This window comes from Myxocyprinus asiaticus, chromosome 30, assembly GCF_019703515.2.
Source record: "Myxocyprinus asiaticus isolate MX2 ecotype Aquarium Trade chromosome 30, UBuf_Myxa_2, whole genome shotgun sequence".
NCBI classification, from domain to species: Eukaryota; Metazoa; Chordata; class Actinopteri; order Cypriniformes; family Catostomidae; genus Myxocyprinus; species Myxocyprinus asiaticus.
Window position 1 is genome coordinate 34,567,585 of NC_059373.1, and position 24,894 is coordinate 34,592,478.

Genomic DNA, 24,894 nt, shown 5'->3' on the forward strand with positions numbered 1-24,894 from the left:
TATATATATATATATATATATATATATATATATATATATATATATATATATATATATATATATGATCAACTGATCAACCTTGGTATCACAGGTGAGTGAGATCTGTGTTGTCAAGTAATGTCTGTCTTCTCAGATAAGTCTGTCAATTCACATCTCAACCAATAGCAAGGCAGAATCCGAATCGTTCTAAACGTCAATGAATCAATCGGCTCTTTTTGTGTCAATCATTTTTCACCAACCAATCAGATTTTATTTGTATCCTACAATGTACCAATGAAATGATGCTTAGGCGCCGGACGTTCCCGCCCACTCTTCTCTGTGGCTGCACTGTTCCGTTGGAGTGCCTGCTGTCAGTTGGAGTAACACAGGGCAATGAGGGGTTCGGAGACACACGACTGTAGAGATAACATTCCTTAAACGTCAACTTTTTTTGCGTTTCAAGTCTCGGATATACTTCTGACCCATTTTAAAGACATGATATTTAGAAGTTAGATTCAACCATCCGTCTGCATGACTAACTGCAGACAGAAAAAAGACTAAAACTTCGATAGTGAAGCGACATTGCTACAAATGTGGCGTACTAACCCACAAACTGAAGCTGCGCGCCGAAATTAACCTAATCTTATTATTTTAAACTGGTAGAAAGTTAGTTTTTTTTTTTTTCTATTTATCTAAAAAAAAAAAAAAAAAACTCAGTTAATGAATGTGCATTATGTGTACATGCTGTCTGGGGAGGAATATATTCGGTTATTTTGCAGTATCAGATAGTGTAGTTCAGTCATGTCAGCATCCCCTGTGAACTCAACCCGGGTCAGGCGCAGCAATGACGGGTCCCCCATCAACACCACCACCTCCTCCTCCTCTTCAGCGGCATCATCATCCTCCGCCGGTAACGGCAGTGGCAACACGGGCCGGTTGCAGCCCATTCGCTCAACGGTGTCCTACCAGCTCCTGCGTGGAAATCAGCTGCACAGCCCGACCCGCCCTCCAGCGCCGTCATCCTCCTCCTACTCCTCCATCTCAGTCGGGAGCAACACAGAACCGACAGCAGCATCACCAGCCCAGCACAGCGGCTCCTCCAGTCCCGGTAGCCCGACGCTCGTCAGCCCGGCAGGAAGCGGCTCGCTGGACGGTCGGCTGATCTCGCGGCAGAGGCGCTCTCCGCCGGAGCACAGGAGCTCACCCGAGCGCTGTCCTCATTCACCTGCCCTCAGAGGTAAACAACAGGCCCAAATCCCATTCATAGCCATTCATTTCAATGCATCCAAGCATCATTACATTGCACTTCCCATACGCTTAATTGGGTCAAGCTGTTTTCATATGGACCGTTTGTGCATTATACAGAATATAAGATGTATTCGCCGTTTTAAACTGTTATTTTAGCACTTTAAATCAGAAACATATGTTTCTGCATGACACAGAGGTTTATATGGGTCTTAGTGATATACAGTAAATAAACGACAACATAAATTAGAGCAGCCTATGTTGAATTTCTAGGGCTCTGCGTTATACAGTCAGATGCGTTTTATGTGGAAGCGTCTAGTAAACAGAATTACATATGAATGAATGTAAATAGTCGAAAATGTAGCGAGCATAGACAGCATTTCTGAGCATCATAAGGGGGCGTTCAAACAGTACGCGTTTGCACTATTTTTGTATTATCGTTATTACAAATTTACGTTTTTGCTCGTTGCATCGCGTTATGTAAAACGTTCATTAGTTCTACTTTAAAGCGCGTCTCGGGACCCCTACGTTCTGTATCATTCCCCCATTCTGTATCACGCCCCCATGATAGCAGAAAATGCTGTCTATGTAGGGCAGCCCGTTAGGTTTTGAGACGCGGCCCGCGTTGGTTCGGCTAAACCTAGCGCCCTGTAGCTTCATAAACATGTCTAGCATTTCTGTGTCCTCATCTCTCAGAGTGCTAAATGAGATTATATGTGTTTCTCCGGGTTGTAGTTAATGTGCTGTTGAAAGAATAGAAAGAAATTACGAGGGTAATAATTGGAGGTTTGAGTGTGTTAAGGCCACACAAGGGGCATAGTCACAAACACACAACATTAGCCCTGCAGCTCTGCTCCGATATTATGAGACATACATCATGAAATTTGAGCGCCTGAAGCTTTATTTGACGACGTCGTACGTTAATGTGGTGAATTATTGTCTGTATCTTTAGGATAAAATAAGAGAGGCTAACAAACATGCAAGAAGCTCTTTCATTCATATTAAGGACTGCAATATACTCATGTTCTGGCCCTTTTTACCAAATTATTAAAAGAATAATCCGGGTCTGAGACAAGTTAAAGTCACACTGAAGTGCCTTGACCAGCACTGTTCGATTTGCTGTTTCGAGGTATTTCCTTCGGAAACAGGAAGCGGAGGTGGGACATGTCGAACATTTTGTCCCATTTAAAAAAATAGCCAATAGGATTTAGTTTACAGCCACACATGCACACACATATCCTTTCCCATCATGCTGCACATGCTAGAGCCGCTTACTGGGCAAACTTGAGAAGCGATCTCAATACCAGCCAGCTTTTCAAAAGTTTTTAGAACCGAATGATCATCTAACTGTCAACACATAACCAGTAGGGATGGGCTCGAGTACTTGGGTACTCGGATGTGGCAGCAATGATTGATCATGAAAACAATGATCGATGGTGATCATGCATGATGTGACTTTTCACTTAATTTGAAATCCAGTGACAATTTCCTGACAACTAAACACAAACGTGTCAAAGAGGGAGCTGATTTTTAATTTTGAGATTGATTACGTTGTGATTTTGAGGGGTACACTGATTGTCAGACACGTCTCATAGCAACCAAACTGATATACGACGCTGCAATGCTATCGTTGTGATAATCAAAAGAGAGTGTAATTAACCGTGTTTTGAACACCTGTCTCTGCAAAACGTTTGCTAAACACGTTTTATTATAATTTAATGTAAGAACTTTGACTCGTTAATGGGTATTATTTAATAAAAGTGAATGTTTGTCACTGACTGTAAACCTCCCTGCCCTGGGTGCCGAAATGTTTGCGTGAAGTAACACACACCTGCATCTCGATGAAATGGGAGTTGCAGATTTCAGCACGAGTTTCCAAGTTAGAAATCTGACATAAAGTGGCATTCCATTGCACTTTCCCCAATTGAAAGGTGGAAATTCCGACACCCTGAGTTGAATGGATCACTTCATGAATCATCACAGCAACAACAATACGGAGCATTGCAGCTTTCCTCACAGGAGCGAAAACACAGACACACAGACAGACACACAGACAGACACACAGACAGACACACACACACAAACACACACACACAAGGCGTGTGGCAGTGGACTCAACGCGCTAAAGCAACGCATATACAGCAGGTGAGTGTTTCTAACACTTTGACAGAGCGCAGTTAAATGGAACAGAATGCAGCGTCTTCAAAACTGAACTTCAGCTTAACACTCATATTAAAAACGCGATGGATATGGCGTCTCCTGTTAAGCCAAACGCAATCTGAAAACAGACGGTTCAGACCGTCACTAAAAAACTGGTGTGCTTACTAAGATTACTACGGTAACATGAAGGAAGAACAGACAGACGCGCGTTGTGCACATTCTTTCACTGAGTTGGGCAGCGAATCTTCACATAATGACAAAATTTTGGTTATGCAATCTTTTGTACATTTTGTAACAGATTATTTTATAACAGCCTATAATAATGAATAGATGATACACTGGAACAACAAGACGCAATGCAGCAGCCAAAGACGTTTGTCAGACATGTTATTATATATACAGTTACGTACATGTCATTGCCCCTCGGGTACTCGAGTAGACAAAATTACCAAAATGCCCATCCCTCATAAACAGCCCACAAATGCACGCAGCACATCACGGTATTTGCTTACAATGAGTCAGGGGCCGTAGGGTGCCAGTGCAAATGAGTTAGAAACAAGCGGGTAAAAAACAATATATCCATTTTTTGAATCACAATACACCAGACATAATGAATGAAGAACACTTACTCAAACTGTACATCCCAAGAAATCTCTGGTTGCACAAAAAAAATCTAAATAGACTCCAGCCACTTGTCCTGGCGTCCCATCCCTATGCCCTATTCCCTTCAAGTTATTGTATTTGATTAAAAAGTAAGTGGGTTATTTTTTTTAAATAACATGCACAGATAAATCGTTTATAGTAAAAACCGCAACATCCAATGAGAAAATAAGAATTGCCCATTTTGATTTCATGCTGACTTTAAGCTCAACTGACAGCATTTGTGGCACAATGTTGATTGCCACAAAAAAAAAAAAAAAAAAAAAAAATATATTCTCGTCCCTCCTTTAAAAAAAAAGCAAAATCGAGGTTAAAGTGAAGCACTCACAATGGAAGTGAATGTGGCCAATTTTTAGAGGGTTTAAATAGAAATGTGACGCTTATAATTTGATAAAAGCACTTACATTAATTCTTCTGTTATAACTCATGTATTATTTGAGCTGTAAAGTTGTTTAAAGAATTATTTTTAGGGTTTACAGTGTTTTGTCGTCATGGCATCGAAATTGTAATTGCATACAACTTTACACAGAAAAGATTATTGAGTGATTTTATTACACTTAAATCATGTTAACATGTACATTGTTTACGTCTTGTGGCTAAACTTTTGAAACATTGAGTATTTTAACGTTTAACGATTAGCCCCCATTCACTTCCAAAAGGCAGGATGAATAAAAATAATTTTCAGTGGTAATCAACATTATGCCACAAATGCTGTTGATTGAGCTGAACTTGTACTGAACCCAGAATATTCCCATATCCATTATAACCCTTTTCCACCAAAACACCATCGATATGGTTACTCATTTGAAACTGTGGTAACTTGATATTTGCTATACACACTTTTGTCAATGAAACCAAATGACAGCGGGCTTTAAAAGCTTTTCTCTACTGTCTGAAGGAGATCCCAAATTAATTTATTGTGATTTAACAGTAGTAACTATTGTAAATGTTATTTTGAAAGATAATACCTTTACTAAACTGTACCATGTTAACCATAGTTTAATATAGGTACTACAGTTATTGTGGCTACTGTAAAATCGAAATCTTATTTTGGTGGAAACAAATGTTATCATGGTACATTTTTGAAGGGGTATGGTTACCCTTTTAATTTAAATGAAACTGTTATGATGTGGTCATTTTATCTTTATTTATGCTCAGTTGTAAAACTTGAGTGGATGCAGTATTCCTAATTTGTGAAACTGTGTATCCTAAAGGAATATTCTGGGTTCAATACAAATTAAGCTCAATCGAAATCGAGGTTACAGTGAGTCACTTACAATAGAAGTGAATGGGGGCAATTTTTGGAGTGTTGAAAGACAGAAATGTGAAGCTTATAATTTTATATAAGCACTTAAATTAATTATTTTTTCAAATCTTATGTATTGTTTTAGCTGTAAAATTGTTTAAATTGTCATTTCTACAGTCGTTTTAGGGTTTGTTGACATTACAAAGTCATGGAAACTAATTGGAAAAATTGGCTATAATTTTACACAGAAAAGGTTAGTAAGTGATTTTATCACAATAAATCACGTTAACATGTACATTGTTTACGTCTTGTGGCTATAGCGAGTATTTTAATGTTCAAATATTGTCCCCATTTACTTCCATTGTAAGTGTCTCACTGGAACACAGATTTTTGCTTTTTTTAAAGATAAGGAGGGATGAGTCAAAATAAATTTTTGTTGTACTCAACATTATGCCACAAATGCTGTCGAATGAGCTTAACTTGTGTTGAAACTGAAATATTCCTTTAAACTGTTTGCAAGTTAAAGATATGGTCAGCATCAAAAGAAAAATCCCCATAATGATAATTTCTTTTGAACTTTGCATTGTCACGGATTTCTACACATGATTTTGCTTGATGGTTATGAATAGGTGTTTGTGGTAAGGCATTCCTGTTGTCAAAGCATTGTAGCAGAGATGCAGGTTAATGGCTAATGTCCAGCTCTTTTGAATACAGTTGTGCTCAAAAGTTTGCATACCCTTGGAGAATTGGTAATATATGTACCATTTTTAAAGAAAACATGAGTGAGCAGGCAAAACACATTTCTTTTATTTCTTATGGGATTCATATTCAACTGTAGATTATAACAGAATGGCACAATCATAAAACAAAACATGGCATCAATGAAAAAAATGAAATGACCCCTGTTCAAAAGTCTGCATACCCTTAGTTCTTAATACGGTGAAATGCCCCCTTTAGCATCAATGACAGTGTGCAGTCTTTTGTAATAGTTGTCTATGAGGCCCCAAATTCTTGCAGGTGGTATAGCTGCCCATTCGTCTTGGCAAAATGCCTCCAGGTCATGCAAAATCTTTGGTCGTCTTGCATGAACCGCACGTTTGAGATCCCCCCAGAGTGGCTCGATGATATTAAGGTCAGGAGACTGTGATGGCTACTCCAGAACCTTCACCTTTTTCTGCTGTAACCACTGGAGGGTCAACTTGGCCTTGTGCTTAGGGTCATTGTCGTGCTGGAAAGTCCAAGAGCGTCCCATGCGCAGCTTTCGTGCAGAAGAATGCAAATTGTCTGCCAGTATTTTCTGATAACATGCTGCATTCATCTTGCCATCAATTTTCACAAGATTCCCCATGCCTTTAGAGCTCACACACCCCCAAAACATCAGTGAGACACCACCATGCTTCACAGTGGGGATGGTATTCTTTTCACTATAGGCCTTGTTGACCCCTCTCCAAACATAGCGCTTATGGTTGTGACCAAAAAGCTCTATTTTGGTCTCGTCACTCCAAATTACAGTGTGCCAGAAGCTGTGAGGCGTGTCAAGGTGTTGTCGGGCATATTGTAACCGAGCTTTTTTGTGGCATTGGCACAGTAAAGCCTTCTTTCTAGCAACTCGACCATGCAGCTCATTTTTGTTCAAGTATCGTCGTATTGTGCTCCTTGAAACAACCACACCGTCTTTTTCCAGAGCAGCCTGTATTTCTCCTGAGGTTACCTGTGGGGTTTTCTTTGTATCCCAAACAATTCTTCTGGCAGTTGTGGCTGAAATCTTTCTTGGTCTACCTGACCTTGGCTTGGTATCAAGAGATCCCAGAATTTTCCACTTCTTAATAAGTGATTGAACAGTACTGACTGGCATTTTCAAGGCTTTGGATATCTTTTTATATCCTTTTTCATCTTTATAAAGTTCCATTACCTTGTTACGCAGGTCTTTTGACAGTTCTTTTCTGCTCCCCATGGCTCAGTATCTAGCCTGCTCAGTGCATCCACGTGAGAGCTAACAAACTCATTGACTATTTATACACAGGCACTAATTGCGATTTTAAAAAGCCACAGGTGTGGGAAATTAACCTTTAATTGCCATTTAAACCTGTGTGTGTCACCTTGTGTGTCTGTAACAAGGCCAAACATTCAAGGGTATATAAACTTTTGATCAGGGCCATTTGGGTAATTTCCGTTATCAATAAATGGCTTCATATGATCACTATCCTTAAATAAAAGACATGATGATTGCATGATCAGTCATATTTTCAAAATCCAAAATTTCACAATTTCTGCCAGGGTATGCACACTTTTGAGCACAACTGTATATGACATGAAGAGAGGCACTGTCACTGAATGCTTGTAAGAACTGTAAGTCTGTCTCATTTAAAGTTATTGTGTAGCATGAACTCCGCTGGCTGTGCTGAAAACCTTTACCAGGCACATGCAGCACTAAAGGCTGTTGTAAGGCAGGCCACAGGAGTTGTATTTTATCACATGACCTTAATACCACTCTTATATTAGGAGACAGTACTACCACACTACCACTTCACAAATATTGAAACAAGAAAACAATTGCCCATTTTTATGAGGGCATAATGTGATGGGGGGCGGGGGACAATATGGGAAATATTGTTTCATTATGTTTTGTTTTTACTTGGCCAATGACAGCTTATCTGTCTGTTAGTGTATTCTTAACATTAGAAATATGCAATATGTATGTAATATTCTCTCTTGAAGCCACCTGTGAAGTTTGTGCAGTTGGTTGGACACAGCAGAATCTTTCTATGCATTGATATGCAGTCAATGCAGTTGATCAATTGATATGAGGTCACAAAACTCCATGGTAATTATTAAAAATCGTTATAATACGATTATACATCTTACGATTATTTTGATAATAATCATCAATTAATCTTTGATTATTTTTTCAATTAATCAGATAAAACCATATTTTATTTCCTGTACTTTATTAAAATGTATTTATTAAAAAGTTGTTGATTATTTTCATTATCGTTTTTATTGATTTAGTTGTTGTACACTAATAATAATTGTACAAGAATTATAAAAATGTAGTTATAAATGTACTATGTTATGCCATACTGCCAGCCCAGTCTCATAGAAAGAATGTCACTATAACTAAATATTTGTGATTAGTTTCTGCGGTACTTCACCTCATAGAGTGTAGCACTTTGGACTCAGAAGTACGTGGTTCAAACCCAGCCATGCATACAAGCTGACACGTGAGACGAAAGTGTCATAGAAGCACGAAATTATGTGGTTGCTTCAGAAAATGTGCTTATGTCGCATTTGCTTTTAGAAAACTATCAGTTAGATTTAGGCGTTGGCTAAGGGTAAATGTCTGTTTTGTTCATATCTCGTGCTTTTAGGACACTATCAGTTAGGTTTAAAGTTTTAGAATAGGGAGGAACTTTTTACTCATTAAACCTTAATCTAATATTCACCTTAAATCCTTGTTTGATTACGACACAATTTCACTCACTTTTGGTGCCCCCCGCTGGACATTTAACAGGGAAACTGCAGCCAAACGTGTAATGAAGCACAAAATGTTGTTTGCAAAAATCTTGTCACGGTCATGTAATGTTCATGAGATCAGGCTGCTCACTGCTGGATACTGCTGGCTTGAAATTATAATTAACATTTTAACTACCCACAAACAGAAATTGGACTTGTAATTTACAGTCACTGAAATCATCTGATTCTGTTGCCCTGAATGTTTTGGACATGCAATTACTAATTGTCCTTTTGCCATACTCTTTTTAAAGTTTGCTTAATTCTAACTTTCAGACATGCTGTCTGAAATTTTCAATATTTCACCAGCCAGCACCCACAGAGTGACCAGGCTCCACTTTATCAGAGAAATATTTTAGATTTCTATTGCACTTAGCAAGGTTTTGTTTTGCTCTCTATGTCAGCATCATTTTAGCTTTTTATTTTATTTTTATTTTTTTTACTGTGGCTTTATGCATGTGTAATTCTGGTAGTGTATGTGTGAGCATTGGGGAGCTCAGATAGGACTCTCATCTGAATGCTAATTGTTGTTTTCCCAGTGTAGCTGACAGGTCGAAGCACACTGACTCAGGACTGAACTGTTATCACACTCACCCCAGGAGGTGAGAGCGAGATTATGACATAACACTAATTTACAGAACACATGCTGTCTCTCTTACTCGCTCTGTGGCTTTCTGTAAAACAAGATCTTCTAGGCTTATTTAAAGTGGATCAATGTACAGTGCTTGAAGATGACAACAGATGAGAAAAGTTTTCTTTTAGCATATGGCATGTGATTCCAAATGTTTTCTGCCATATTGTAAAGTTATAGCTGATTTAAACTGGCTGTCCTTTTGTGCAATATTTATTCTCATTTTATTGAATTATCAATCCTGCACTGAAATTTTATTATGTGATATTTGTATTTGAAGGCATTGCAACTTATTAAAATGAATTATTTAAATGCTGCATAGTTTCATGTTAGAGAATGTTTTTTAGCAAAAAGTTAAAACCTGAAATCATTGAAATAAAGATGTTAAAGGAATAGTTGACACAAAAATGAGAATTATGTCATCAATTGCTCACACTCATGTTGTTCCAAACCCATATGACTTTCTTTCATCTGTGGAACACCAAAGGAGATATTATAATGAATATCCTGATCTGTCTTGTCAATACAATGACAGTTGATAGTAATAGCCACTTTAAAGTTTAAAAATGCACCCTAAAGTATAATAAAAGTAATCCATATGACTCATATGACCATATTCCAAGTCTTCTGAAGGCATATGATAGGTTTTGGTGAGAACCAACCTGAAATTTAAGACATTCATCACTGAAAATGTTGACATAAGTTATGCATTCATAAGTGTTATGAGGATTACTTTATGATGCTTTTGGGCCTTTTTTTAAGCTTTAATGGGAGTCATTATCAACTGTACTTATACTGAACCAATTTAATTTAAAGAAAGTTATAATCACATTTTTCAAAATATTTGAATATAATATAATATCAAAATAAACAAAAAAAAAAAAAAAAGAGGTTTGTTAAATTTTTGTTACATTTTAGATTATAAAACAATAGATATACTGTTCAAAGTTAAGATAAAAGGAAATTTCTGACACTTTCTGGTTGTCAATCAAGAGCTGAACATGTCCATACTTAATGTGATAAGGTACACCTGCTAGAACTCTGCTGGAACACCTGTGTGAACTTAATATGTCCACTAAAGCTTACATTGAGCCTGTTTACATGCACACCAATATGCTCTTAACTCCCAAAATCAGCTTATTTAAAAAAATCCAACTAAGCAAGAAAACCACGTTTCCATGAGATTTGCAATAATCACGTTATTCTCTGATTTTGACATCAAAATGTAAAGAAGCATGCGCACAACACTTGCGTACATTGGGTAAGCCGACACACATTGTTGGCTTAAGCATAATCGGTGCATGTAAATGCACTCATTGACACCAGTTTGTTTAAAAGTGAGCACATTTACATGCACAATCTGATTATGCTTAATAAGGTATTATTTCTGGTAGTAATCAGCATATTGGGGACTATTGCAAAATAGTCTATGAACTTAGTTCTAAGAAAAGATTCTGCTTGATTTGATATTTGACGTCCATATGTGTAGCTTAAGTGTCTAAAGATTTTGAGGCTACTGTAGGCTTATATTCTTCCTAGATGTGCTTGCCTTTTAAAACAACTTGGCTGCTCTCCTTGTTCTTGTTTTTATTCATTTATACCTCAACAGCTGTAAACCCTGACATCTAGACTTCATGTTGCCTAATGACTATAATCTTGTGTTTTTTTTGTTTTTGTTTTTTTTTTTGCAAATGCAGTACCACACATTGTGTGTTTCATTGCTTTAATTGCCATCCAAACGTAAATAAGCAATTGCAAGCTAAAAGCTTTGTCCATTGCAGGCCTTACATTATGAACAATATTTAGTGGTAGCTTAATTAAAAATGTCAAATTTAATCTTTGTTGGTTTGTATTTTAAAGATGTGTTGATCTTTTCGTATCATAACAATAGGCTTCAAATAGCCTAAATAAAAAGAGGAGTTTCTGAATATTCTGGTGATTTTTCTGCAGTGAGTCATAATGGGACATGTACGGCTGCATTCTTTGGAGGGTGATGAACACTTTTATAGGTTCGGAGGGGAAAAGTTCACATTTGCATGTCCTCCTGCCTCGTGGTTAGTTTTTGTTTCCTTGCGTGAAGCACTCAACACGACCCAACAGAACTCCGACTGTGCTGATGGATGTCGTACAATAGCGGCTGTGTTTTCTGCAATGTAAATCAACTCCCAGACAGGGAATGTATTTACCTCTGAAAGCCTTCAACTTCCAAATATCCAGCATTAATGATGTTATTGCTCTGCCTTTTCCTTGGCTGTCATACTAATGCGTTATATCCAGGATCAAAAGTAGTCTGCGGCTGCAGAACTATGTAGATAGCTCTGCAGATTTCTGTAGAACTGGAAAGCCTGTCATTCACAAAGTTCTACATATTCCCCTGTCCCTTTTGTTTGCTTATTGCATATTGTGGCAGATATGATAATGCTACTATAATCTGCCAATTAAGGGTGGTGCTCTCAGCTCCGTTTAACAAGATGCCATGTTCAAATCCTTTCTGCAGAATTCCACAGATTTTGCTCCAAAATCAACACTGAAAATTTGAAAAAGTCTGCACATATATAAACAATGACTGAAATCTTGTGGGGATTTGCTAAGTCTGTCATCATTGACAATATTCATCCAGATTTTTATCCTCACTACAATGCATATTTGGTTTATTTTTATTAAATATTCAAGTGTTCTAAACTGAAGTGAGGGCATGCAAATAAAAATGCCACTATTATGAAACGTGTCATGTCAGTACATACTGTATTGTGGCTCCAAATTCATATCTTGTTACTTTAATTATGTTAATTATAATCTGTTGGAATATATACTATATATACATTGATCAGCCTCAGCATTAAAACCACCTGCCTAATATTGTGTAGGTCCCCCCCCACCCCCCGCCACCAAAACAGTGCCAACCTGCATCTCAGAATAGCATTTTGAGAAGTTATTCTTCTCACCACAGTTGTACAGAGCGGTTATCTGAGTTACCGTAGACTTTGTCATTTCAAACCAGTTTGGCCATTCACTGTTGATCTCTCGTCAACAAGGCATTTCCGTCCACAGAACTGCCGCTTACTGGATGTTTTTTGTTTTTGGCACCGAGTAAATTCTAGAGACTGTTGTGTGTGAAAATCCCAGGAGATCAGCAGTTACATAAATACTCAAACCAGCCCATCTGGCACCAACTATCATCCATGCGATTATCTAATCAGCTAATCGTGTGGCAGCATTGCAGTGCATAAAATCATTCAGATACGGGTCAGGAGCTTCAGACTTCAGAAACCAACCTTCAGAAAAAAATGTGTTTATGCAACCAATTTAAAATGCTTAATCTATTCCAAATCCGATGCTAAATTCTGCTGAAAAGGGGCTTTTATCTGCAATATGCTCACCTTGCATTATGATAGTTGTACATTAAATACAGAACATGACGTATTCACTGAATCAACGTTAGCGAAAACAGGCATATTTATTGAAAACAATTGAATGAATAGTGCAGGACCAGTAGAGCAACCCTAATAGCCTGTTCTAAACGGAATTTACTAAGTTAAAAGTACTTAACATATTAAATAGTCAGGACATTGTTGAAAATATTTAACATGTAAGCCAAATCTATGAGAGACAAAAAGTTGGGCGTATTTCACTACGTGCAGTCGTGCATTAGCCATTGATCTAATATGACAGCTGTTCGGTAAAGAACGTTAACCAATAACAGTTACGATGTATAAAATAGCTATCGGATAGAAAAAATAGGTCTGTGATGTAGCCTACAATAAACCTAATGTATTCTAAACATGACGTGCACACAGAATAAAAGATAGATTAACCCATTAAGCAGTCGACACCTCATTGAAAATAGCCTTCTTAATCAGCAGATTAAAAAAATAGCATACCTAGCCCAAAACAGTCATTTTCTAATCTACTTAGTCAAAAGCATGCATTTTTTGATGAGCAAAATTAAAACGTCAACATGGTCCGGTGAAAGACGGAACTTGACTCACCTGAGGCAATTATCCTGCTCTTGAAAAAGCCCACTCAGCGGAAAAGTAACTTACAAGCATGCACAGATTTAAAGAGGACTCAAATGTGAAAACATCCATAGGCACATTTCAAGCTAACGTTTCGGAATTCCTCTTCCAGCACCACCACCGAAGTGATTTCATAGCTACTTTGCTGAGTTTGCTTGTCTGGCGAGAGGACATTTTCCTGTGCTAGCCGCAAGAGAGGGAAGGGTGAGGGAAGAAGCTTGTGCAGCCTGAAGTGAAATGAAACTTTGTATCTGCTCCAGATATACAGATATCCTCTATTTTTAAAGAATAATTGTATTATTAATTATATTTAAAATGTGGAACATTAATATGACAGTAACTTAAGTGCAGCCTTTAAAATATAAAGCCAAACGTAAATGTATAAAAATTATTATCAGTTTAATGGGGGGAAATATTAACCGATATATTAGTAATTCCAGTGTCAACTAGCAGCATCAGAACAGTTTAGTCGACTAGTTGACTAGTCTCGCACATCCTTACCAGGAACAACTCTAGACACCATTGCGTGAAGTTTCAGGACGTAAAACAAACAAAAAAAAACCAGATACTACAATAATTAACACGTTAAACAAAAAATATTAATCGCAGAAATTAATGCGTTAAATTTCCCAGCTCTATAAAAAATATTTGAAAACGAGAACTGACTGTGGACAAACTGACCACTTCTGTTATTCGGCCAAGTGGGCACAATTATCCGCCAATAATTTCAAAATGGCCAAATATCGGTTGATTAATTGGCCTGGTCAAAACTTTGGTCTATCACTACCACTAAGTTTGCCTGCCCCACTTTACCCACTTATGACTGTAACTGAGTCAAGAGTGGAAGCCAGGCACAACGTTCGTCTTTTCCCATTAAATCAAATTAATGCCATAAAAGAATTCCAAACATGTGAAGCTATCATAACCTACAGGCTACAATTCTGCAGTTGAGCAATTACTCTGTTTTATTCCCCTGTTGTGCAGCAAAAACCACCTGTCCCACGTCTAATGTGACCTAATTCACAGCTTGGAGTGAAGCCGGCAGTATTGCGATGATGTTTGTTAAAATGTGATTGTGTGAATAACAACAAAAGGTCTTTCACTGATCCATCAACCCACGTACTTTCTGTTTGCCAGCACAGTATTTGACTGAATGTCACCTTTCACACGTTTTCTAACGGCATTCACACTGTACTGCTCATTTAAATTCACAGCTTACAGACAGATAAAGCGAAAGTTAAAATGAAAACATTTCTCTTTGCATCGCTCAGTCTGTTGGCCCTGCCCTGCTGTGGGGTGTCAGTATGCTCTTCTGAAATGGGTCTTGGCATCAGTCTGCCCTGCCTCTTTCCATCTGCTCTCAGGAAACTATAAAACAAGCCGTGAGGAAGGTGGTCAGTGCCAGGGCTCAATGAGCATATGCCTTCCAAACTCACTAAACAACATTTTGGCTTGTCGAACCGCGTGGCAAGTCAACATCAGCCACCTTATGCTTAACAGTATTGACTTGATCTGCAAATAAGCATGGCTATTAGTGACACAAAGCTAATATGTGATAAGAATAGGCATTTTTTTAAAATTAATTAATGTTAAGTGTCTTTGCTTGGGTGTAGAATTTGTAAATTAAGCAAAAATCGTTTTTTGTAATGCACTTACAGTGGAAATCGATAGGGCAAGCCATTGCACTGTAATAAACGCTTGCACGTTGTCTGTGCAAAATATATCCAATCTTTCAACACCTGTCATGACCACGTAAAGCCAATAAACCTGGGAACGTTTACATGATACATGCAAGGGACTGTTTACATAGGGACAAATCCACCCACAGGAATGATCTTGGTAACCAATCATAAGTTCATTTGCTAAAAGTGGGATTTAAACTTCACAGCTTTAATAAAAAATGTTTTTGCATGTAAGGATTAGCCTAATATAATAGTTTCAACACAAATAGGAGCTGCTCATTTCTACTGAACCTAATGCTGTGTATTTTTAGCATCATAATATTTTGTCATTTAAACTTGATGCAAAAAATGTGTAAGGCTGTTTACGGAACTGTTAACAGAAGCCTCAATGACATTCTTTTTGGATCTATAACAGATCTCTTGAATGAACTGTGTCTGGCATGAGTCCACAAAATCTGAAACACTGCTTAAGCCTGTTTTCACAGCATTTTACTGCTATCTGTCATTCACTACACACTCTTCAGCATGTCCATCTATCACCTTCTCTGAATGGAAAGAGCTTTTAGGCAGTGGCTAAAAGAAAATGTTTTAAATGCAAACCATAAAAATCCCATAATATGTCTTGAATTCCAAAAAAAAAAAAAAAAAAAAAAAAAAGATTGGTTCTAATAACTTTCATGACATTAATAACTATCATTACATTAACAAACATTACATAATACTTGACTAATAATTAGTTAAAATGGCAGGGGCCTGGGTAGCTCAGCGAGTATTGACGCTGACTACCACCCCTGGAGTCGCCAGTTCGAATCCAGGGTGTGCTGAGTGACTCCAGCCAGGTCTCCTAAGCAAACAAATTGGCCCGGTTGCTAGGGAAGGTAGAGTCACATGGGGTAAGCTCCTCATGATTGCGATTAGTGGTTCTCGCTCTCAATGGGGCATGTGGTAAATTGTGCATGGATCGCAGAGAGTAGCATGAGCCTCCGCATGCTGTGAGTCTCTGCTGTGTCATGCTAACGAGCCACGTGATAAGATGCATGGATTGACTGTCTCAGAAGCAGAGGCAACTGAGACTTGTCCTCCGCCACCTGGATTGATGTGAGTAACCACGCCACTACGAGGACCTACTTAGTAGTGGGAATTGGGCATTCCAAATTGGGTGAAAATTGGATAAAAAAATAAAAACAAATAATTAGTTAAAATGTATGTAGTTAAAAATCTTGAAAGTTTGATTCTGATATTTTCATAATCACATTTGAATGTACATTGGCTGCTAAATTAATAACATCATAACATTAACAAACATTATTACATAATACTCAAGTAATAATTAGTTAAAATTAGGGCTGCAACGGTACATGTATCCGCGCTGAACCGAGCGGATACAGGGCCTTCAGTACGGTACATGCACTCACATGAATGATCACATATGTTAGCATGCATGAAACCAATATTAAAACAACATATAACGAACAACACAAACAGCGTAGAACTAAAATGAAAAAAGACTGTGGAGCAACACGGAACCACACAGAATCAAAATTTAACAGAACAGAGCGCCAGATGGTACACTAGAAACTGCGGATCAGATAAATGCATGTGAAGTTTATGCGGATAGTTCTTTCATCAATGTGCGTGCTACCCAGCAGCTTTCACTTTCACACACTGTCTCTGTGTTTATATCCGTATCTCACACTCATCTGCATTACGTGCTTGAGCCCCATTATACAGTTCCTTCAAGAACGCCTTTCAGCAATTCTGTAGTGTCTCTATATAAACAAGCACACGCTGTAATTGTCCAGCAGGGGACATTGTCCGTGCTAACAGATCCGCCCTCTCCTCTGATAATGTAGATATTAAAATTTTCCTGAAAAAAACAAACTTAAATTGATTGATAAGTACAAGTGGTGAGCTGAAAGGCAAAAGACACAGAAATCTGCACTGCTAATATCTTAAATTTGTTACAATTATTATAAATGCACTTTTTACTTTTATTATTATTTATGTTTTCATACAGTGTGCATGTAAGAGGCTCTTAAGTTTTGTATTGTAATTTTGTTGAAGAAATAGTGCAGTCAAGTATAAATGAGCCTTCACAATAAGAATGATTGCCCATCAGCCACTGTTTTCAAAATAAATAATTTAAAGAAATATTCTTTGTTTTCGCTGCTGTACCGAAACCATACCGAACCGTGACCCCAAAACCGAGGTACATACCGAACCGTGAATTTTGTGTCTATTGATCTGATCAATAATTTTATTATATTTATTAATGGGTTATTAATGAAAGTTATTATAAATTGTTAACAGATGATTTCTGGATTTCAAAAGGAGTTAACCTACATTATCTAGTGACACAGTCTCGAGTTAGGCACTTCCTAAAAAGCACACAGTGAGATAAGGGCAGTGTTGGGGAGTAACGGAATACATGTAATGGGAATACGTATTTAAAATACCAAATATAAGTAACTGTATTCCACTACAGTTACAATTTAAATCATTGGTATTTAGAATACAGTTACATTCAAAAGTATTTTGATTACTGAAGAGATTACTTTGCATTTTATTGTCATTTGTTTCATTTAATATTTAGTCCTTTCAGATGGAAAACATTTATACATATAAATGATGTGATCCAAAGTGCAATTGAACAGCGGTGAAACACTTTCTTATGATGTGTTACATTCATACGAGCAGACAGAGAAGTAAGTTTGAAGTAAGTTTGGAGCAGAAGAAATAGAAATAAACCTTGTGTAAATTGTCAGCTTTACGCTAAGCTAAAATGCTATTTCTAACCATTTTACATGCACATGTTATCAGGCATGATCATATTTTTTTATCAAGAAAATTTATGTTGGATCATAATTTCTTTTTTTCTAGTAAGACCTTTGATATTTGGGCAAAAATCGTACTCTTGATAATAATTTTTGTATTGTTTTCCTGTAAAAATATCTAAAAATCTTTAAAACAAGATCAATTTGATTTATCTTGTTTTAGAAACAACACTGCATAAGATATTTAGGTTTTTCAGAGAATGTATTTTTAACATGTGTATTTTGTCTTACTGTACTGGCAGAGTTTTTATAGTCAAAACAAGTGAAAAAATCTACCAGTGCTGAAGAAGTAATCCAAAGTATTTAGAATACGTTATTGACCTTGAGTAATCTAATGAAATACATTACAAATTACATTTTACAGCATGTATTCTGTAATCTGTAGTGGAATACATTTCAAAAGTAACCCTCCCAACCCTGTGTAAGGGCCAAGTCTAAATATGGTCATGTAATGAATGACCCTGTTTATTATCATAGTAACAGTACACTCTGTGTGTCCATGCCATCTGTAGTACACAAATTTGCATTTTAGCCGTAATCTCATTCTCTGCATCCTACTTAGAGCCTTAGAGCTAATTATTACACCACATGTCCGAGAATTTATGGCTTGTGTTTAGCACACTTGCTCTGACATTTACTCGTCACCAAAAGGTGCTTGCTTTTCTCGTCTAATGTGGGCTTCACAGTATGCAAGTATAATTATCTATAGCGAAGATAATTGGTGTGAATACCTTTTGGCAACCTGTGACAAAGAGATGTTTTTGAACCAACATCAAATCTGCATGTAAATGATGGCGTTGAACAGAAGCACAGCAAGTGATAAAATTAAAAAATGCTCTTTTATGATGTGTCACCAGCCTTGAGGTTGATGGCTAATAGGTCAAGGATGCAGAGCTCATCAGTTAGTCTGGATTTATGCTTAATATCCATTTCCGTCCATGCGGGTTAGGACTGTTTTGGTGCTGGTGAGTCAGCATTGCCTTATTGTTGACCAGCAAAACTTTGAGCTGGTTAATAGGATGGTCGACTAGTTATTTGTCAACGATTAAATTGTCATTTGTAGCCTCATGTATTGCAGCAACACCGAAAAATGAGATACAAAAGCATGGCATTTCTATATTTGCTTAAAATGACCAATTTGGACAGTAAAATAATATTGGAATAAGAAGTCCACAAAAATTGCCGGTAGATCAAACTAATTGCAATCAGGCGATCTCAATGGGAGTCCACGGAATCAGGAATTTCGGCTGATGGACTTCTGGTTTGGCTGTAACCTCTTTGTGGGTGTTTTTTCATACATAGTGTATGCAAGTTTTACATTCGCTTCACATGTGCCCATGCCTTTTTTGTCTGTGAAATTTCACCTAGCAAGGGTGAACGTGTCCAAGCCGAGAAAAAGTAAACCTTGAAGTGCCTTACTTGTAGGCATAGTTGTTTAAACACAAATTGCACTCTTGCTACAGCATGCCATGGGTTCCTGTAGCTCAACTGGTAGAGCATGGCACTAGCAACACCAAGGTCATGGGTTCAATTCCCAGGGAACACACATACAGATAAAATGTATACCTTGAACACACTTCAAGTCGCTTTGGATAAAAGCATCTGCTAAATGCATAAATGTAAATACCAGCAACCCTAGGTACCAGTATCCAAAACATGACATATGCTGGTCCTTTCAGCAGGGCCTCTCCAGTTTATTCATCTTGAACTCAACACCAGGCCATTGTATCTGCTTCCCAAGGCCCTGCTTTTCATAAAGACACGAGTGCAGTTTGCCTGGAGCTGCCTTGTTTATACAGACACTCGAGTTTGTCTTTTGATAGCCACAAAGGTGATACATGGCTCTGTTGTATGCACAATGCTGTAGAGATGTGTAAATGTTGTCAACTCTTCTGTAGGAAAGTTAAATCATTAATAGATCTTAAGTTCACATGGCCTTGACCCAGTTCCCCCTGTCTTCCACTGTGGGATGAGGTATGTGCTGGAGGTATTTTTATCAGGTGCTTCAAGGATAGATTTTCAGCATGAACACAAGTAAATCACAACCAAGATCTAGATGTCGCCTCAGGTAAATGAGCATAATGGACTTAATGGATAATATTGATATTTAGCTCTGTTCTAAAATCTGTTTACTGTAAGCTGGTACTAGTATTCTAAAGGCTGGATTACACTACACAACTTTTACCAGGCATCACACACAGAATTTGAAAATCGCTACAGACAAAAACTGGGCATTACCCTATCAAGCGACAGAGGATCACACACTACCTGACTTTCAAGTTGATCTGATCCAATCACAAACTCCCGTTTAAGGAGATGCACAACAGATGTAAACAAACATGAATACGGGAACAGCTGCTGTTACCATTGCTGCTACTCTGTGTTCCAAGTCGCCAAAGAAATGGGCTAAGTCATTACCCATCGAATACTACTTGATTTTCTGTAAAATCTTTCAACTCCGACTAGAGTCAACTAGCGTCTGCTAGCGCTGACTAATGCCAACTCAGCCCAACTGGAAAGCAGGACTGAAATGTGTGTTAAAGTCGTGCAGTGTAATCCATCCTTAAAGGGATAGTTCACCCAAAAACGAAAATGCTCTGATCATTTACTCACCCTCATACCATCCCAGATGTATGACTTTCTTTCTTCTGCAGAACACAAATATTTTTAGAAGGTCTCCGCTCTGTTGGTCCTCACAATGCAAAGGTGGCCAGAATTCAGAATATCCAAATATCACATAAAGGCATCATAAAAGTAATCCATAAATCTCCAGTGGTTTAATCCATGTCTTCTGAAGCAATCCAATCGGTTTTGGGTGAGAACAGACCAAAATATAATTCCTTTTATGCTATAAAAATTTTTTTGACTGCAGTGATCCTTGGCGATCGTGATTTCAGGCTCGATTACACTTCCTATAGTGACATCTAGCGCTCTGCGCATGCGTCAAGCACTGGGAAGTGTAACTGAGCTTGAAATCATGATTGTACCTAGAGACTGCAATGGCAAGATGTACAGTAGAAAAAGGAGTTACAGTGTATACTCACTGACCATTTTATTAGGTACACCTGTACACCTACATATTCATGCGATTATCTAATCATCCAATCGTGTGGCAGCAGTGCAGTGCATAAAATCATGCAGATACGGATCAGGATCTTCAGTTAATGTTATCATCAACCATCAGAAGGGGGAAAAAATGTGATCTCAGTGATTTAGACCACAGCATGTGTTTTGGTGCCAGACGGGCTGGTTTGAGTATTTCTGTAACTGCTGATCTCCTGGGATTTTCATGAACAACAGTCTTTAGAGTGTAAAGAGAATGATGCCAAAAACAAAAAACATCCAGTGAGTGGCAGTTCTGTGGACGGAAATGCCTTGTTGATGAGAGAGGTCAACGGAGAATGGCCAGACTAGTTTGAGCTGACAGAAAGGCTACGGTAACTCAGATAACCCCTCTGTACAATTGTAGTGAGTAGAATAGCATCTCAGAATGGACAACATGTCGAACCTTGAGGCGGATGGGCTACAACAGCAGAAGACTACATCGGGTTCCAGTTCTGTCAGCCAAGAACAGAAAGCTGAGGCTGCAGTGGGTGCAGGCTCACCAAAACTGGACAGTTATGCACTGGAAAAACAGTCTGATCTGATGAATCTCTATTTCTGCTGAGGTACACAGATGGTAGGCCCTCTGCAGCCTTAGCTTTGCTTTACCTTTCAGCTTATGTGATATTTGGACATTCAGAGTTCTGGCCACCATTCACTTGCATTGTGAGGACCAACAGAGATGAGATATTGTTCTAAAAATCTTCATTTGTGTTCTGCAGAAATAAAAAAGTCATACACATCTGGGATGGCATTATGGGTGAGTAGACTATGAGAGAATTACATTTTTTGGGTGAACTATCACATTAAGGCATCATTGAAGCGCCCCCGACGTGGAAGCTGTTTCAAAAGGTAGGCAGAAGAATTATACTGCCTTCTAAGATACCTTTGATTGGCTAAAGGCGGCATTGCTTGTATTCATGTTTAGGACAATGCTATAATGCATTGTGACAAACTTAGTGAAAAAATTATCGAAGATGGCAGATGATCCAAGAAAAATGTTGACCATAAATATTTATTTGTGCTTAAATACTGAAAAAGTATCTATAAAATACTTTAATCAAATCGAATGTACACTATTTCAGCCAATATGTGTTTGTACCATGCATTTTTATGCTTATTAGATTATCACATACATTGAAATAGGAAAGAGCAGTAGCAAGAAGAAAAGATTCACAAGTGCATTGCCATGTGGTATTACTCTCCTCAGCATTGGACCAGATGGAGCAATCACAGTCTGTTGTGATTACAGGATAGGATATTTTATTTAATAATTTTAATGATTAAGATTGCAGGGGCGGATTTGTATCTCAGGTAGCAATATCTGAAATGAATACATTTAAACAAGCATGCATTTTCGCATACAAATGTCCCCAGTTAAAAGCCAAAAAAAGTCTCCGAATTTGAATGTGGTCCAATAAACCTTCCAGCTTTTTGGACCGGTAAATGACCCCTTGAAGAAGAGCCAGTTGTTTTTCATAAAGCACAGTTAGTTATTAATCGACAGCATTTGCTGCGAGCGACATTACCTTAGCAAGATGCTAATGACAAACTCATTTAGAATCAAGAGTTGAGTCTCCTGTGTGCTTCACAGTTTTGTGTAGTGCCAAAGTCCCATTAAGGCAAGTCAGGTCACTCAGCAGACATGTTCTGAACACCTCCGGGCAGCCTGTAGGAAGCTATTTTTTATAGACGCAAGTACAGCTCCTATCTACTTGAATGGGGAAAGACTGGAATCACCAAAACAGTTGGTGAAGATTATGATCAAATTACAAAAATTAAATCTGACATCATTCCAATCTAAAACTGTGCTTATTTAGCTCAAATCACACTAAAAAAAATGTCATACTGGTCCAGCTAATGCAAATGTGCATTCTCAGTGAAAACTAACAGGTGATGACTCTATCAAAAAGGTTATTGGCTCTTTTTATGAAGTGTTCCAAATCAATCAAGTTTCCGTTTCATTTAGCATGTTGCTTTATTTGGTAGCTGCCTACGTTGACAGTAGACAGCAAGGCAGCTCTCTAGATTTTGCAACAAAGCTTATGTGTCATTTACATTAAAGATCCAAATAAATAGCTTTTAGTCTAGCTTTTTTTGGTGGGTACAAACATCTTGGCATACTTTGGCATGGGTGACCTTTATAAGCTCAACAGTTCATGCTGCTTGATATAGAAACTTAAGGTGTAGTTTGAAGGTTGCTCAATCATTTACCATCCCACAGAAGACTTTATTGATGCAAAATCAACCATGCACCAACTGAGTTATTATGTAACTGCAAAAATGAACCAATTTGGTAATATATTTTTATTATATTTACTGTATGTGTGCATCAATAAACTGCTGTGGGTAACAGATTGAGAAATAACTTTAGGGCCACCACCACCCCAGAACTTCTCTTCACCACCCACCTGTTCTTCTCTCTTTCTCTTTCTGTTTGTTTCATGTGGCAGTTGAGAGGTCAAAGTCGCAACAGGTGCGCAGCACAAGTGCTATCCGACGGACTTCCTCTCTGGGTGCTATCACTGGGCCCTACCTGATAGGGCAGTGGCCACGCGAATCCCACCTGCACAACCCCTCGTGCATGAAAGACAAGTCCACACAGGTAGGCACTTTCACTGGCTGTGTTAATATCTTCCTTCTGGCTTTCAAGTATGTAACTTTTTCTTTGTTAAAATGCTTTCTTATATCCCATCTTAATATGCAGAGACAACTATTAGTAGGCCATTCATAGGTTGATTTTCTCAAAAACTGTAAGCACTATCTTTCTGTGGTGCTTTGAAAATTGCTCTGTTTGTTTTGAGCAACCCATTTAGACCCGCCCCAACAACGATACTCAAACAGTGAGTAGTGGCGAGACTATCTCTTTGTTTGACTAATGGCAGAAACAAAAATAAAAAAAATTTAAAAACATTTTTCAATTCCGTTTGGTGCCGCTAGTGGCGCAGAAATTACATACTTCAGCTTTAAAGTATGTTCTGGTGTGTTTGCAAACCATACACTGAATTTTTTTTTTGTCACATGACCCCAAAAATGTAACATCTAAATTAACTTTTTTTTTTTTTTTTTTCAAGTCAAAATATTATTTAACATACCTGAATCAACCTGATAAAGTAAAAATAACTCCTTAAGGTAACAATTGCATGTTGCCACTTTTTACAGTGAAGGTTGACTACATTTACATGTACCATCATTCTTTCTTCTAGATTTGTACATGTTTGCTGTGTGCACTGAATTTTGTCCTTCACACTCAATACGTTTACATGCACTTTAAAAGTTCGATTTCAGTTGGACTAAAGCAATTATTTGTCATGATTTTTTCCAACTTAAATCGGACCAGTCCAAATTTTTGCGAAGTCAGATTAACAGACCTAGATAATGCAATTGTAGCTTGGCTTCATCCAGCATATATATATATATATATGTATGTATATATGTGTGTGTTAGCCACACAACAATTTATTTTGTATTTAACATCTCCTCAGCTTCCTTTCAATATTCAGTAATGCAATATGTCATGTGTTCTTGGACAGATGAAGACTGATAGCTACAATGTGCCAAACTCTGCTGTAGCCAGATTATAACTGTGATTGTACTCACTGTTTCAAAAAGCTGTCAAGTTGAAGACTTGATAAGGTGTCGACCAACAGGGTGTAGATTTTCACTGTGAAAACGATCATGTTTTTGGAAATACAAAACAGAAGTAAAAGTCCAAGAAACTAAAAGTGAAAGTTAATGAAAAAAAAAGTAATGAATTGTAATGAGTCTGGAGTGCTCCTATGGCCCTATGGTTTACATGGTAGTGAAATGTGTCTCCGGTAACCACTTG

General features: G+C 37.8%; 1 protein-coding gene across 1 annotated transcript in view; it reads left to right on the forward strand.

The window, feature by feature from the left end:
- Window positions 1-346: 346 nt before the first annotated feature.
- Window positions 347-24,894, forward strand: part of LOC127420945 (glucocorticoid-induced transcript 1 protein-like) — a 57,640-nt gene continuing 33,092 nt past the window's right edge. Inside the window, exons 1-2 of the mRNA XM_051663599.1 lie at window positions 347-1,216; window positions 23,519-23,670. Coding sequence (XP_051519559.1) covers window positions 781-1,216; window positions 23,519-23,670 — 588 coding nt within the window. The 5' untranslated portion in view covers window positions 347-780. The remainder of the gene's footprint in view (window positions 1,217-23,518; window positions 23,671-24,894) is intronic.